Source organism: Geotrypetes seraphini, chromosome 1 (genome assembly GCF_902459505.1).
Source record: "Geotrypetes seraphini chromosome 1, aGeoSer1.1, whole genome shotgun sequence".
NCBI lineage: Eukaryota > Metazoa > Chordata > Amphibia > Gymnophiona > Dermophiidae > Geotrypetes > Geotrypetes seraphini.
In genome coordinates this window covers 105,413,902-105,428,027 of record NC_047084.1, presented here as the reverse complement: position 1 = coordinate 105,428,027, position 14,126 = coordinate 105,413,902, and the positions used below count along the sequence as shown (strand labels likewise).

At 45.2% G+C, this 14,126-nt stretch overlaps 1 protein-coding gene across 1 annotated transcript in view; it reads left to right on the top strand.

The window, feature by feature from the left end:
- NOL6 (nucleolar protein 6) overlaps positions 1 to 14,126 on the top strand; it is a 105,193-nt gene that overhangs the window by 6,977 nt on the left and 84,090 nt on the right. Inside the window, exons 3-4 of the mRNA XM_033958186.1 lie at positions 9,081 to 9,232; positions 10,814 to 11,023. Of these exons, the coding sequence (XP_033814077.1) occupies positions 9,081 to 9,232; positions 10,814 to 11,023 (362 nt within the window). The remainder of the gene's footprint in view (positions 1 to 9,080; positions 9,233 to 10,813; positions 11,024 to 14,126) is intronic.

The following is a 14,126-nucleotide window of genomic DNA, read 5'->3' as shown; positions in this document are numbered from 1 at the left end:
GGTACCCTCAGAAGTCTACGCCGGCCTTTTCCAGACCGCCGCCACGGCGTCCACCCCAACAGAATAGAGGTGGCCCCTCTAAGCCCGTTGCGCAGGGGGCGGCCAAGGCCGCGCCGTCCTTTTGACGGGGTGGGCGGTCGGGGGCGGGCCCCCGCCGCGACATCGTGCCACCCCCCTTCCCATCGGGGGTCGGCTGATGGCTTTTGCCGGGGCCTGGTCTGCGATTACGTCAGACGCATGGGTGCTCCGGACAATCTCAGAGGGCTATTCGCTCAACTTCTCCAGTCCGCCTCCGGACTTGCCTCCTGGAGCTTGCCCTCCCAATCGGAGCCAGTTGGCCCTTCTCCTGGAGGAAGCCAGGGCCCTGTTGAGCCTCCGAGCGGTCGAGGTGGTACCTCGCGAACAGATGGGCCAGGGGTTTTACTCCCGTTACTTTTTAGTCCCAAAAAAGACCGGGGACTTGCGCCCCATTTTGGACCTCCGGAAGCTCAACAAGTTCCTGGTCCGGGAGAAGTTCCGTATGTTGTCGCTTCCGGTTCTCTATCCACTATTGGAGGAGGGGGATTGGATGTGCTCCCTGGACTTGAAGGAAGCGTACACCCATGTTCCGGTGCATCCCGCTTGCCGCAGGTTCTTGCGTTTTCAAGTCGGGGATTTGCACCTGCAGTATCGGGTTCTTCCCTTCGGGTTGGCGTCGTCCCCTCGGGTGTTCACCAAGTGTATGGTCGTGGTTGCGGCGGCCCTGCGCTCGCGGGGTCTACAGGTCTTTCCCTACCTGGACGATTGGCTGATCAAGGCCTCGTCCAGGGAGGGGGTTATCTTAGCGACCCAACAGACTATCAGTCTTCTGCAGAACCTGGGGTTCGAAGTGAACTTTCCCAAGTCTCAATTGTACCCGGCACAGTCTCTTCAATTCATTGGAGCCGTGCTGGACACGGTTCGCCTCCGCGCCTTTCTCCCCCCGCTTCGGCGGGAGGCTCTGCTTCGGTGGAGCCGCCACTGTCAAGGGCAGTCGGAGGTGTCGGCCCAGAGCATGATGATTTTGCTGGGTCACATGGCGTCGACGGTTCACGTCACGCCTTTCGCTCGCTTGCACCTACGGCTCGCGCAGTGGACTCTGGCGTCGCAGTGGCGGCAGGATCGCGATCCGGTGTCTTCCCGGATATCAGTGACTCCTTGTTTACGTCGATCGCTCCGTTGGTGGACCGGCTCTTCCAATCTCTCCGGGGGTTTGCTGTTTCTCGTTCCACCTCACAGCAAGGTCCTGACCACGGACTCCTCCGAGTACGCGTGGGGAGCCCATCTGGACGGCCTGAGGACGCAGGGTCTGTGGTCGGCAGAGGACCGCCGATGTCACATCAATGTGCTGGAGCTTCGCGCCATTTTTCTGGCCGCACGAGCTTTTGTCCACCTGCTGCGCGACCAGGTGGTGCTCGTGCGGACCGACAACCAAGTGGCGATGTACTATGTCAACAAACAAGGGGGTACGGGCTCTTGGCCTCTGTGTCAGGAGTCTCTTCGCCTTTGGGAATGGGCGATCTCCCAGAACATATTCCTGCGGGCGGTGTATATTCAGGGAGAGCAGAACCAGCTGGCAGACAAACTCAGTCGTCTTCTCCAGCCGCACGAATGGTCTCTGAACTCCCGAGTACTTCGCGAGGTCTTCGACCGCTGGGGAACTCCTCAGGTGGATCTGTTTGCCTCTCCGGAGACTCGCAAACTGCCCCTCTATTGCTCTCGGATTTACTCTCCGGATCGTCTCGAGGCGGATGCCTTCCTTCTCGAATGGGAGGGGAGGTTCCTTTATGCGTTTCCGCCGTTTCCTCTGATTTTGAGAACGCTGGTTCATCTCAGATCGACCGGAGCCTCCATGATCCTCATTGCGCCTCGTTGGCCCAGGCAGCCCTGGTTCTCCCTGCTTCTTCAACTCAGTACCAGGGAACCTCTATTTCTGCCGGTGTTTCCCTCTCTGCTGTCTCAGAGTCGGGGTTCGCTGTTACATCCCAATCTTCAGTCTTTACATCTGACTGCTTGGTTTCTCTCCCCCTGACTTCGATTCCAGTGTCTCGGTCCGTGAGGGAGATTTTGGAGGCCTCGCGCAAGGTCTCGACTCGGCTTTGTTATGCCCAGAAGTGGACCAGGTTTACGTCCTGGTGTTCTTTGAATCGTCTGGAACCGAGTTCGGTGCCTGTGTCTTCGGTTCTGGACTATCTATTGCATTTATCTGAGTCTGGCCTGAAGACGACTTCTATTCGGGTGCATCTCAGTGCCATTGCTGCATTCCATCGGCACCTTGAGGGTCGTTCTCTCTCTCTTCATCCTCTGGTGACTCGTTTCATGAAGGGTTTAGTGAATGTCCATCCTCCTCTGAAACCTCCTCCGGTGGTGTGGGATCTTAATGTGGTCTTGGCTCAGCTGATGAAGCCTCCCTTTGAGCCCATTGACAAGTCGCATCTAAAATTTTTCACTTGGAAAGTGGTCTTTTTGATTGCGCTCACGTCTGCTCGTCGGATTAGTGAACTGCAGTCCTTGGTGGCGGATCCTCCTTTCACGGTGTTTCATCATGATAAAGTGGTTCTTCGCACCCATCCAAAATTTTTACCTAAAGTTGTGTCTGATTTCCACCTCAATCAGTCTATTGTCCTTCCGGTGTTTTTTCCGAAGCCCCATTCTCATCCTGGTGAAGTGGCGCTTCATACGCTTGACTGTAAGAGGGCGTTGGCTTTTTATCTTCAACGCACCAAGTCTTATCGGAAGGTTCCTCAATTGTTTTTGTCCTTTGATCCGAATCGGTTGGGACACCCGGTTTCAAAGCGCACCTTGTCAAACTGGTTAGCTGCTTGTATTTCCTTTTGCTAAGCTCAGGCTGATCTCCCGCTTTCGGGTCGAGTTACGGGTCATAAAGTCCGAGCGATGGCAGCTTCCGTGGCTTTCCTCCGATCCACGCCTATGGAGGACATCTGTAAAGCTGCCACTTGGTCTTCGGTTCATACGTTCACCTCCCACTACTGTCTGGACACTTTGTCCAGAAGCGACGGCCGGTTTGGCCAGTCGGTGTTACGTAACCTGTTTTCTTAATTTGCCATCCTCCCACCTGCCCTTTTTTGGTTGGCTTGGAGGTCACCCACATGTGAGAATATCATGCCTGCTTGTCCTGGGATAAAGCACAGTTACTTACCGTAACAGGTGTTATCCAGGGACAGCAGGCATATATTCTCACAACCCGCCCACCTCCCCGGGGATGGCTTCTTTGCTATGATATGGAACTGAGGACCACGAGGTGGGGATGCGCCCTCTAGTGGGCAAGAAGGCTAGCACATGCGTGGTGCAATGTGCAAACTTGAAACTTCAATCAAGTTTGCTTGAAAAGCTGTCCGCGCTGGGGCTCCGTAGATGACGTCACCCACATGTGAGAATATATGCCTGCTGTCCCTGGATAACACCTGTTACGGTAAGTAACTGTGCTTTTATGCTACTTATTCTAGGAATAAGCAGTGGATTCCCCCATGCTATCTCAATAATGGCCTAAGGACTTCTCTTTTAGGAAACTATCCAAACCTTTTAAAATCCCACTGAGTGAACTGATTTCTCCAGCAACGAATTCCAGAAGAAATGGATATTTAATGTAAGACCTACAAAATTATGATAAAAAGGGAAATGATATTGCTAGGGGATTTTCAGTTTACAGATACATAAAAATATACCTGGCACAGGTTTATTTAAATGTTGTATGTTTCTGCTTCTGCCTTTATCGGGGTGTATATTACTTCTGTTTCTTGTTTTTATATGTTCTATCATTTATGTTATATGTTTAATACAATTCTTTGTGAATTGCATGTTGTGCAAAGGATTTGGTGTAAATTGTTTTCTAAGGACAAGCTCATACAATGGGAGAGTGGGAGAGAATGGGTTGATCTTCCCAAACATAATGCCATTCTCCTTCTCCAATACTCTTTCTCTTCTCACAGTGTGACCAAAATATGAGACAGTCGTGACTTCATCATTTGGGCTTCGAGTGACATAGCCAATTTGATCTCTTTCAGAATCGATTTGTTAGTTCTTCTGGCAGTCCACGGCATGCATAAAATCCTTCTCCAGCACCAAAACTCAAGAGTCAATCTTCTTTCTGTCTTGTTTCCGTAGTGTCCAGCTTTTGCATCCTTATTTGACTACTGGGAGTCGGTGCCCAAGAAAAAGATTTGGGTGTCATCGTAGACAATACACTGAAACCTTCTCATTTGTTGCGTCAGCCAAAAAAGCAAAACGATGCTAGCAATTATTAGAAAAAGGATGGTAAACAAGACTAAGAATGTTATAATGCCTTTATCACTTCATGTTGCAACCTCATCTTGAGTATTGCGTTCAGTTCTGGCCACCTTATCTCAAAAAAGATACAGCAGAACTGGAAGGCTCAAAGAAGAGTGATCAAGATGATAAAGAAGATGGAACTCCTCGCGTTTGAGAAAAGGTTAGGGTTCTTCTGCTTGGAAAAGAGATGGCTGAGGGTGTAGAATGGGTACAAGTGGATTGATTTTACTCCATCAAAAATTTTTAACGACTGCGGCAGTCCAACTTCAGATTCAGAAACATTAATTGTATGAGCGTCACAAGAACCAGCACAGTGTTGCCATGTCTACTTCATGGAAAGAAAAACAGAGGCAGTCTTATTACCTTTCAATCGGTCCTCGTAGAAGTAATAAAGATTTTATTTATATAAAGAGAAATATAAATGAATGAATGAAGATGGAAATAATAATAATGCGTGTGCTTCAAATATCACAGTTTTAAATACATGCCACTCTAAAAGCAAAATAAATGTTCTATTTGTACCCCAATGGGAGTGAACACAGAGCTTAGTTTGTACCTGGATGGCAGACCCAAGAGGGGTGGGACGCTGTTTGGGAACTCATCGTGCGCAGACTTTCCTGTATCCCAAGTCGTCATGCAATTATGACAAATGCAAATCCATAGCTGATAATCCAGATTTGCAGCCAGTTGAGATACCGATATCTGTCGGTCTTCTCTAATCAAGGCATCCGACCTGTCAGTGTGCTCTTGTGTGCGCGATATGGATGGACAACCAGAACGACCTTCATTGTTTACACCTGTTCTTCCCGCTTTAAACCTTTTTACCCACTCATAAACCTTTCATTGATTCGTGGTGCTATGTTCATACTGAATCAATATCTGATGGTGAATTTCCGCAGGTTTCACTCCCTCTGCCCAAAGAAAGTGCATTACTGCACGTTGTTCTTCGATGGTGCGATCTTGCAATGGAGTGTCCATGTTTCTGACCTTGTGGCTGCCACACAACTAAAGGCCAAGCACTATCCAGCAGGCAAAGTACGAGTACATATGTTGCATTTTGCTAGCTCTCTTCCGGTTATTGCATAATTTAACAATTGCCTTTAATTTTTGATTCGCCTTCATATATTCTGGCTTGGATACTATTCGGGTGATTCTAAAGAATTTCCAGGCTCTGTTGGATATAATAAAGCTGCAGCATTTTAATCAGACTTGTGGTGTGCAGAAATTAGATTCTACGAGGAAGGTTGGTAGGGAAATGATATTGTAGTGAAATGAAGTTCATCTATTAGAAAATAATTTGAGAAATGTATTGTTCTTGATTTATAATTTTTAAGAGCTTATCCAGGATGGTACGGCTTCAAATTACAAGGAAGTTGAAATTATGTCCTACCTGATAATTCCTTTTCTTTAGTCAGGTTGTACCATCCTGAGACCTGTCCTTGGAAGAGGAAGGTCCAAAGCTTTCAGGATGCTCTGCTCTTTTCTATGCAGTAAAAGAAATATATGAGGAGAGAGAAAGAATTGAATTTGTAAATACAAGGTAGTGAGTGCTACAGATGTGGTGATGACTGATCACTTGATGATCATTGCCATTGTAGTGGTTGGTGGGACGTGGGTGTGTATTTAAGGGACCTTCAGTTTCTTTGGCAGTTACATACTGGAATTTTCCACTGAGAACCAGCCCTTATACTGGTGAGTTCACTGGAAGAGATTAGTTATTTTTTTCTCTACTTCCATCTGCTGGCAAGGAGGGGATAATACCCACGTGTCCAGGAGTCTCAACTAAAGGAAAGGAAATGATCAGGAATGACACAATTTCATCTTCATTACAGATGCCACCATGGGACATTCCCTTTCTGCTAATCCTATGAAAGCTTTGTGGTGAACAATGTTTCTCTGCCCCAGTACCTTTTAATTTTTATTCTTTATTGTCCTCTGTGATAGCAGGGGTTAAGTGAGTATGAAGAGGAGATCTCTTTGAATTCTAGGTAGGATGCCATGGACAGGCCTTCATACAGTTTTGTGTTTTTTTTGTAATGTCTCTGATTCATTAAAAAAAGGCATATAGCTCTTTTCAATCTATAACAGCTGCATAGTAACATAGTAGATGATGGCAGATAAAGACCCGAATGGTCCATCCAGTCTGTCCAACCTGATTAAATTTACATTTTTTTCTTCTTAGCTATTTCTGGGCAAGAATCCAAAGCTCTACCTGGTACTGTGCTTGGATTCCAACTGCTGAAATCTCAGTCAAAACCTACTCCAGCCCATCTACACCCTCCCAACCATTGAAGCCCTCCCCAGCCCATCCTCCCCCAAATGGCTATATACAGACAGAGACCGTGCAAGTCTGCCCAGTACAGGCCTTCAATATTTTATATTATTTTCTGATTCTAGATCTTCTGTGTTCATCCCACGCTTCTTTGAACTCCGTCACTGATTTCCTCTCCACCACCTCTCTCGGGAGCGCATTCCAGGCATCCACCACCCTCTCCGTAAAGTAGAATTTCCTAACATTGCTTGTGAATGTATCACCCCTCAACCTCAAATTATGTCCTCTGATTTTACCATTTTCCTTTCTCTGGAAAATATTTTGTTTTATGTTAATACCCTTCAAGTATTTGAACGTCTGAATCATATCTCCCCTGTCTCTCCTTTCCTCTAGGTTATACATATTCAGGGCTTCCAGTCTTTCCTCATACATCTTCTGGCACAAGCCTCCTATCATTTTGTTGCCCTTCTCTGGACCACTTCAAGTCGTCTTATGTCCTTCGCCAGATACGGTCTCCAAAACTGAACATAATACTCCAAGTGGGGCCTCACTGTACAGGGGTATCAACATCTTCCTTCTACTGGCTACGCCTCTCTTTATACTGCCCAGCATCCTTCTGGCAGCAGCCACCACCTTGTCACACTGTTTTTTCACATTTAGATCTTCGGCCACTATCACCCCAAGGTCCCTCTCCCTGTCCATGCATATCAGCTTCTCACTCCCAGCATATACGGTTCCTTCCTATTATTAATCCCCAAATACATTACTCTGCATTTCTTTGCATTGAATTTTAGTTGCCAGGCATTAGACCATTCCTCTAACTTTTTCATATTTTCCACTTTCTTCGGTGTCTACTCTGTTACAAATCTTGGTATCATCTGCAAAAAGGCAAACTTTTCCTTCTAACCCTTCAGCAATGTCACTCACAAACATATTGAACAGGATCAGCCCCAGCACCGAACCTTGAGGGACTCCACTACTCACCTTTCCTTCCTCTGAGCGACTTCTATTAACCACCCCCCTCTGGCGTCTGTCCAACAGCCAGTTTCTAACCCAGTTCACCACTTTGGGTCCTAACTTCAGCCCTTCAAGTTTGTTCAACAGTCTCCTATGAGGAACTGTATCAAAGGCTTTGCTGAAATCTAAGTAAATTACATCTAGCATATGTCCTCGATCCAGCTCTCTGGTCACCCAATCAAAAAATTCAGTCAGGTTCGTTTGGCACAATTTACCTTTTGTAAAGCCATGTTGCCTTGGATCCTGTAACTCATTAGATTCAAGGAAGTACACTATCCTTTCTTTCAGCAACACTTCCATTATTTTTCCAACAACCGAAGTGAGGCTCACCGGCCTGTAATTTCCCGCTTCATCCCTGTGACCACTTTTGTGAATAGGGACCACATCCGCTCTCCAATTCCCAGGAACCACTCCTGTCTCCAGAGATATGTTGAACAAGTCTTTAATAGGACCCGCCAGAACCTCTCTGAAAAAGAAAGTGTAGACAGTAGGTCTGAGAATAAGGAATTGTTTTCGTTGAATGTGTGAACTTTTTACAAGAGCCTGGCTAGCTCCTCTTCCACTTTTTTTTCTTATACAGGGACTGCTGTGAGGAAGGGAAAGTTCTACCCAAAGCCAGGTGACATTAGCATTGTGTTGGTCAGAAATCCCATATCTTTTAAAATCTTTTTAGAAACCGTTTATTTTAAAGCTGGAATCGGAGCTTGGAATTTTACTTAAGCCAAGTGAACATGCGTTTCCCCCCAGATGCAGAGAAGCAGCTGTTGTGGCTGAGTCACAGGGATGGGTTTGTGGGTGGTGCTGAGGAGGACTTGGGCCTTCTCGGTGAAGCTGCTACTGCATAGTCTCTGGTGTTGTGCTGCTGCCACCTGCTGGATGATAAGGTGGTAGCTTTGGAAACTGAAGTACCATAATACTGTACTTTTATCTCAAAATGGTTTTATTTTTGAAACACAGTGCTATATATCGTTGAGATGCATAACATGAAATAAAACACAGTTTCAAAACCTATTCAACATTCTCCTTCCCTTCCTGCCCACCTCCTACCCTCCTCTATAGAAAATATCTGAAAACCAGTAACTTAGTAGCATTGCTCAGAGGTAGACAATCATTGAATATTAGCTCATTTGTGATGTATTTAAAATTGTATTTCTTAATCCTGATGTCAAAGAGACCAGAAATACTTATTGAGGAAATGCTCCTTCCCCTACCCTTCAGAACCCCCTCCTCAGGCTGTCAGTATTGGGCGTACAAATATCTAATTGTGCTATTCTCGAGAACAGAGTGGAAATTTAATTTTGCTAATAAGGTTGTGCCCCACTGTTACAAACATGTTCATCCACAGGGATTCTATAGTGTTAACGGCTAATTTACTTAAAATACAATTTGACTTGGGATAAATGGCAGGGGAGACACAGAACAGTATGTGTTAGGAAGATCCTGGTTGCTAACAGTGTTCTCTTGGTGCTTTATTCATTGGTAGATTGAGGAGTTGTTAACGGAGGTGAAGCTGAAGGAGAAGAGGAAGAAGAGCATCGATGGCTTTCTCCATGACCTGAACACCCTGCTGAGTCGTATCCCTGAGACTCAGGAAACTGAGGCAAGTTGCTCGGGACAGCTCTCTGTGTGGGTGGGGTAGGGCAGGTGCTGCATTTGTGATTGTGTATGCCTGTTAGCACTCTGTGGTTAACCACCTCTTAATGTTATGGGGCCAGGTTTGGTTTCGTTACTCCCTCCTGTGGCATAAAATCATTGGATTTAGCTCGTGTCTTTTCAAGAGTAGCTTGATGCAAGTTAAATTCAGGAACGGTATCTATTTTTCCTGTTCCTAGAGGGCCTGATCAAATTTTGTTCCCTTGTCAATGGAGGATTAAGCAACTTGTCCAAGATCACAAGCAGCAGAGTCGGATTTGAATCTGGACTTTTCCTGGATCTCAGCTTACTGTTGTATCTCTTAGGCTACTGTTGCACACCGTTGCAAATTAATTCTTTATGAAAGCTTTACTGGTATTTCTAAGGCCTCCTCCCTTAAGATCAGTGGTCTCAAACTCAAACCCTTTGCAGGGCCACATTTTGGATTTGTAGATACTCGGAGGGCCTCAGAAAAAATAGTTTTTTGCATGAGGTAAAACTCTTTGTAGTTTATAAATCTTTCCTTTTGGCTAAGTCTTAATAATAATATTGTAATTTATCCCAGGACAAGCAGGCATGATATTCTCACATGTGGGCGCATGTGGGTGACGTCATCTACGGAATCACTCTAAAATTGTCCGTACCGGGGCTCCGTCGGTGCCGTCACCCATCAGTCAAGAATATCTGCCTGCTGTCCCTGGATAACACCTGTTACGGTAAGTAACTGTGCTTTTCCGTCTGTGTTTTGTGAATGCACAGAGATCTCTTGAGGAGTAAAAACATGACTGCTTTCCAATCTCAGACAAATGAGCTGCTGTTTGCAGAGAGCAAATTTTTGAATCTGGAGACTTAGTTTTGAATTTCTTATTCCAGCACTAAGTGCGTGAGTTCACCTAGTCATGGTAGCCTCATCGTTTGCACCTTTCCTGCCAAAGTTGAGGTTTTCTGGAAATAGAAAGTCATCCCCTAACAGCAGTAATGAAAGACTTGTTAGAGGCTATTTGATTACATTACATTTGGGTTTGTGGTGGCCCTTTTTGATTAAAAAAAATTGCCTGAAGCGACTAACAACTGAATAGCAAAACAAAAATATAAAATACATTTCTCTACATCTAAGCAAAATATCTCAAAACCTGAAATCAAAGAGGAGGGTGCGGGACTGAAAAATCATCCCGTCCACAGCCTCTGCTTAAAGAGAGTAAAAGATATCAATTTGGAAGAAAGGTGAGAGATGGGAGATATGATAAAGACGTTTAAACACATTAGTGGCATAAATGCACAGGTGACAAGTCACTTTCAAATGAAAGGAAGCTCTGGAATGAAGGGGGGGGGGGCATAGGATGAAGATGAAAGGGGGTAGACTCAGGAGCAACGTAAGGAAATACTTCATGGAAAAGGTGAATTCATGGGATGGCCTCCCAGTGGAGGTGACAGAGACGACTGTATCTGAAATCAAGCAAGTTTGGGATAAGTATATAAAGTCCCTAACAGTGAGGAGGGAATAGCAGATGGCATGAATGGGCAGTCTGGATAGGGCATATTTTAATTTTTTGTTTTACATCGCTTCTGATCTCTTTAACCTAGCCACCTATATTTCTTGTGCTTATTAACGTTTCTGTGGCTTCTTAAGGACGGTTATGTCTTCCGTCTCCAAGTGGCTTACCACCGAGAGCCTCTGTTAATGAAGGAGTCCATCACTCCAGAAGGGATGATGAAATACCAGGACACGGAGGAGTCTTTGCAGCTAGAAATGGAGATCTTGCATTTACCGTACCTGAGCGGCACACTTCATGGGTAAGGCAGGTTAACAAGACTGTTCTCCATCTCCCTTATCTTTCTTTCTTTTTTTTTAAAATTTTTTATTCATTTTTAATAACTTACAATAAGTGTAACAGCATATATAACATTTTAAACTCAGATACAACACTTAATATTCTGTTACCATATCAGAATTTATCCCCCTCCCCTAATCAATAACAGTCTTTAAATTCAAGAAAACATATAATAATCCCCATTCTCATATACCTTATTTTAATAATCAGACCAAAATAACCTTCCACCCCTCCTCCCCACCTTGGACATGCATATTTAAGGGGAAAAATAATATTCAGTCATTACAATATTTTATTAATGACTCCCAAATATCCTGAAATTTTTTAAAATTCCCCTGCTGTGTGGCTATTATCCTTTCCATTTTATAAATGTGACATAAAGAGTTCCCAAGCACAAAAAAATCCAACAAGGACCTGCAGCAAACCAAACAGCAAGCAAAAAACCAAAAACAACTGCAGACTATGTACAAGATGCAGGCACTGTTTATTTCAAACTTTAATGGTATATACAACCTTATTACCAAACAGGGGACCCGACATGATCCGTGTTTCAAACAACACGCCTTCTTCAGGGGTCCATGGTAGATAAGGTTTTGTAACAAACAGCATTAAAAGGAACAAACAAGTGCCCGGAAAAGTGAAGTGCTGGATTGAAGAAAATCGTTGAGAATTATTTTCCAATGTTTCAATTTTTCTTCTCAAATTAGTAATTTTACCATGACATCTTGTGTCTGGCGAATCTCAATCAAATCCTTAATATTAACTACTTGAGTATTTAGAGTTCCAACATCGACTCCGAGTTTTCAAATCTTTACATTTTTTTGTCCCCTTATTGAGATATTGAATTTGAGGACATAAAGATTTCCCAAGATTTGCAATTAAAATCCATAAAGAATCTAATGTTATCTCAGGTGGCTTGGTCAAAAGAAATTGAGGCAAATGTTCAATAGTTGTTTGCTCACCAAACAGTATCATCCACAATACCTCCAGAGGTGTCTACCATCTCCCTCTCAAATGTTGAAGGCATCACAGAATCAGATGTTTTATTTTTTTAAAATTTATTTGCATTTATTTTCTAATTTTTTTTTGTAATATTCTTTATTCATTTTTAAAATCAAATACATAGTGCAAACATATGAACAATCAAGTAATATAGCATAATAATAATAAATAATATACAGCTATTTAACCCCCCTCCCCAACCTTAGCCCTCCCCCGCCCCTCCTGGATATGTATAGCAATCTTTCATGAATCAAAGGAAATAATGCTAATAATTCACATTCATATCTTACAATATTTTGTTAACGGGCCCCTAATTTCCTTAAATTTGCTATGGTATCCCCTCTGTAAAGAATTAATATTTTCAAACTTATAAATCTGACATAAGGATTCCCACCAGAAACTATAAGTTAAGTTATCCCAAATTTTCCAATTTTTCATTATCAGCTGCATGGCTACTCCTGTCATAATGAGGAGCAATTTATTCTGATTTGTCTTGATTTGTTTCTTGGGGAATAATATCGTTCCAAACAATCTACTATAATAAAACGCTAAGCGCGCATGAGCACTCCTATCTGCGTGTTCTGTGATCCGTATGTCCGTGATAGGCAGGAGTTCGCATGCACGCTTAGGGTTCTATGAGCTTGGGAAGAAAAATGGCACCACACTCGCGGACCCCAAGGTAATGTTCTGGCTGAAGTTATTTTTAAGTTCAAAGCTGCGGCTGCAGCTCCTCTCACGAGCCGCACCTGCATCGGAGAAGGCTTCCGACGCAGGCGGGGATCGTGAGAGGAGCCGCCGCAGCGGCTTTGAACTTAAAAATAACTTCGGCCAGAACTAAGGGAGTCATGGCTCCAGAGGCCCCAGTTGTAACGGTCGGCGACAGAACATCAGGCATTGCTCGCGATCCCGGCCGCTCCTCACATCCACTAGCCCGCAAAACAGTTTCCCACAAGGAAATAAGAAAACGGCCCCACACTCACAGACCCCAAGGTATAAGCTGCGAGTCCACAGGACTGTCTTCTGCAGCAGTGCTGTGGCAATTGCAGGGTTAAACACCCACGTTTCAGCGCTGATTTGAAGGGAGATGTGTGGAAGCGTTTGCTGCTTCTGCCGGCAGTGCCGGCGCTCGGGCCTGTCACCCTCACCTAAGTGCTTCCCAGCACCTACCTGCACTCACACACAGCAGCAGCAGGGCCGTCATCGTCGAAGGGAGCACAAAACATGGCAGAAATTGAGAGCAATCGACGATTCCTCTTGCTTCTCGCCTCAGAGTCCAGGCTCCCGGTTGACATTGAAAAGGCGGAGCAAGGAGACCACGAGCAAGGAGAAAACCAAGCGCGAGTTTGCGGCATTAGCGAACAGGGTTGCCATGGAAACCCAGCCGGCATAACTAGAGAATGACACGGTGAAAAAATTGGTCCCCGTCACCGCCCCGTCCCCGTCTCACCATCCCCGTCACCGCCCCGTCCCCGTCTCACCAACCCCGTCACCGCCCCGTCCCCGTCTCACCATCCTCTTCACCGCCCCGTCACCGCCACTGCCACCCCATTCACCGCCCCGTCACCGCCACTGCAATCCCATTCACTTTTCTTTATTTACGTATAAAGGAAACATTCTTTAAAACTTTAAAACTTAGTTAAATATTAGTTAATAACTATACAAAAACAAAACACGCAGAGAAAAAATTAATTAATAAAAATTCTCAAAACTGACACATTTTGATCACTAAATTTAAAATAGTTATTTTTCATACAGTTTTTCAATCACTAATCTTCCACCACCCCTGGGGCTAGCAATGCAAAAACAAACACGACATGTACTTTAAATGCTGCCGTGATTAGCATAGTGACCGCGGCTACGGCTGCAAGTCTCCCCTCCCCCCAGCGATCACGGCAGGAGGGCACCCAACCCCTCCTGTAGACCCCCCCAACGGCACTCCCGACAATCGCAGCAGAAGGGTACCCAACCCCTCCTGCCGGTCCTCCCAATGGCCTCCCCTAAGATCGCCGGCAGGAGGGTACCCAACCCCTCCTGCTGGACCCCCCCCCAACGAACCCTCCCAC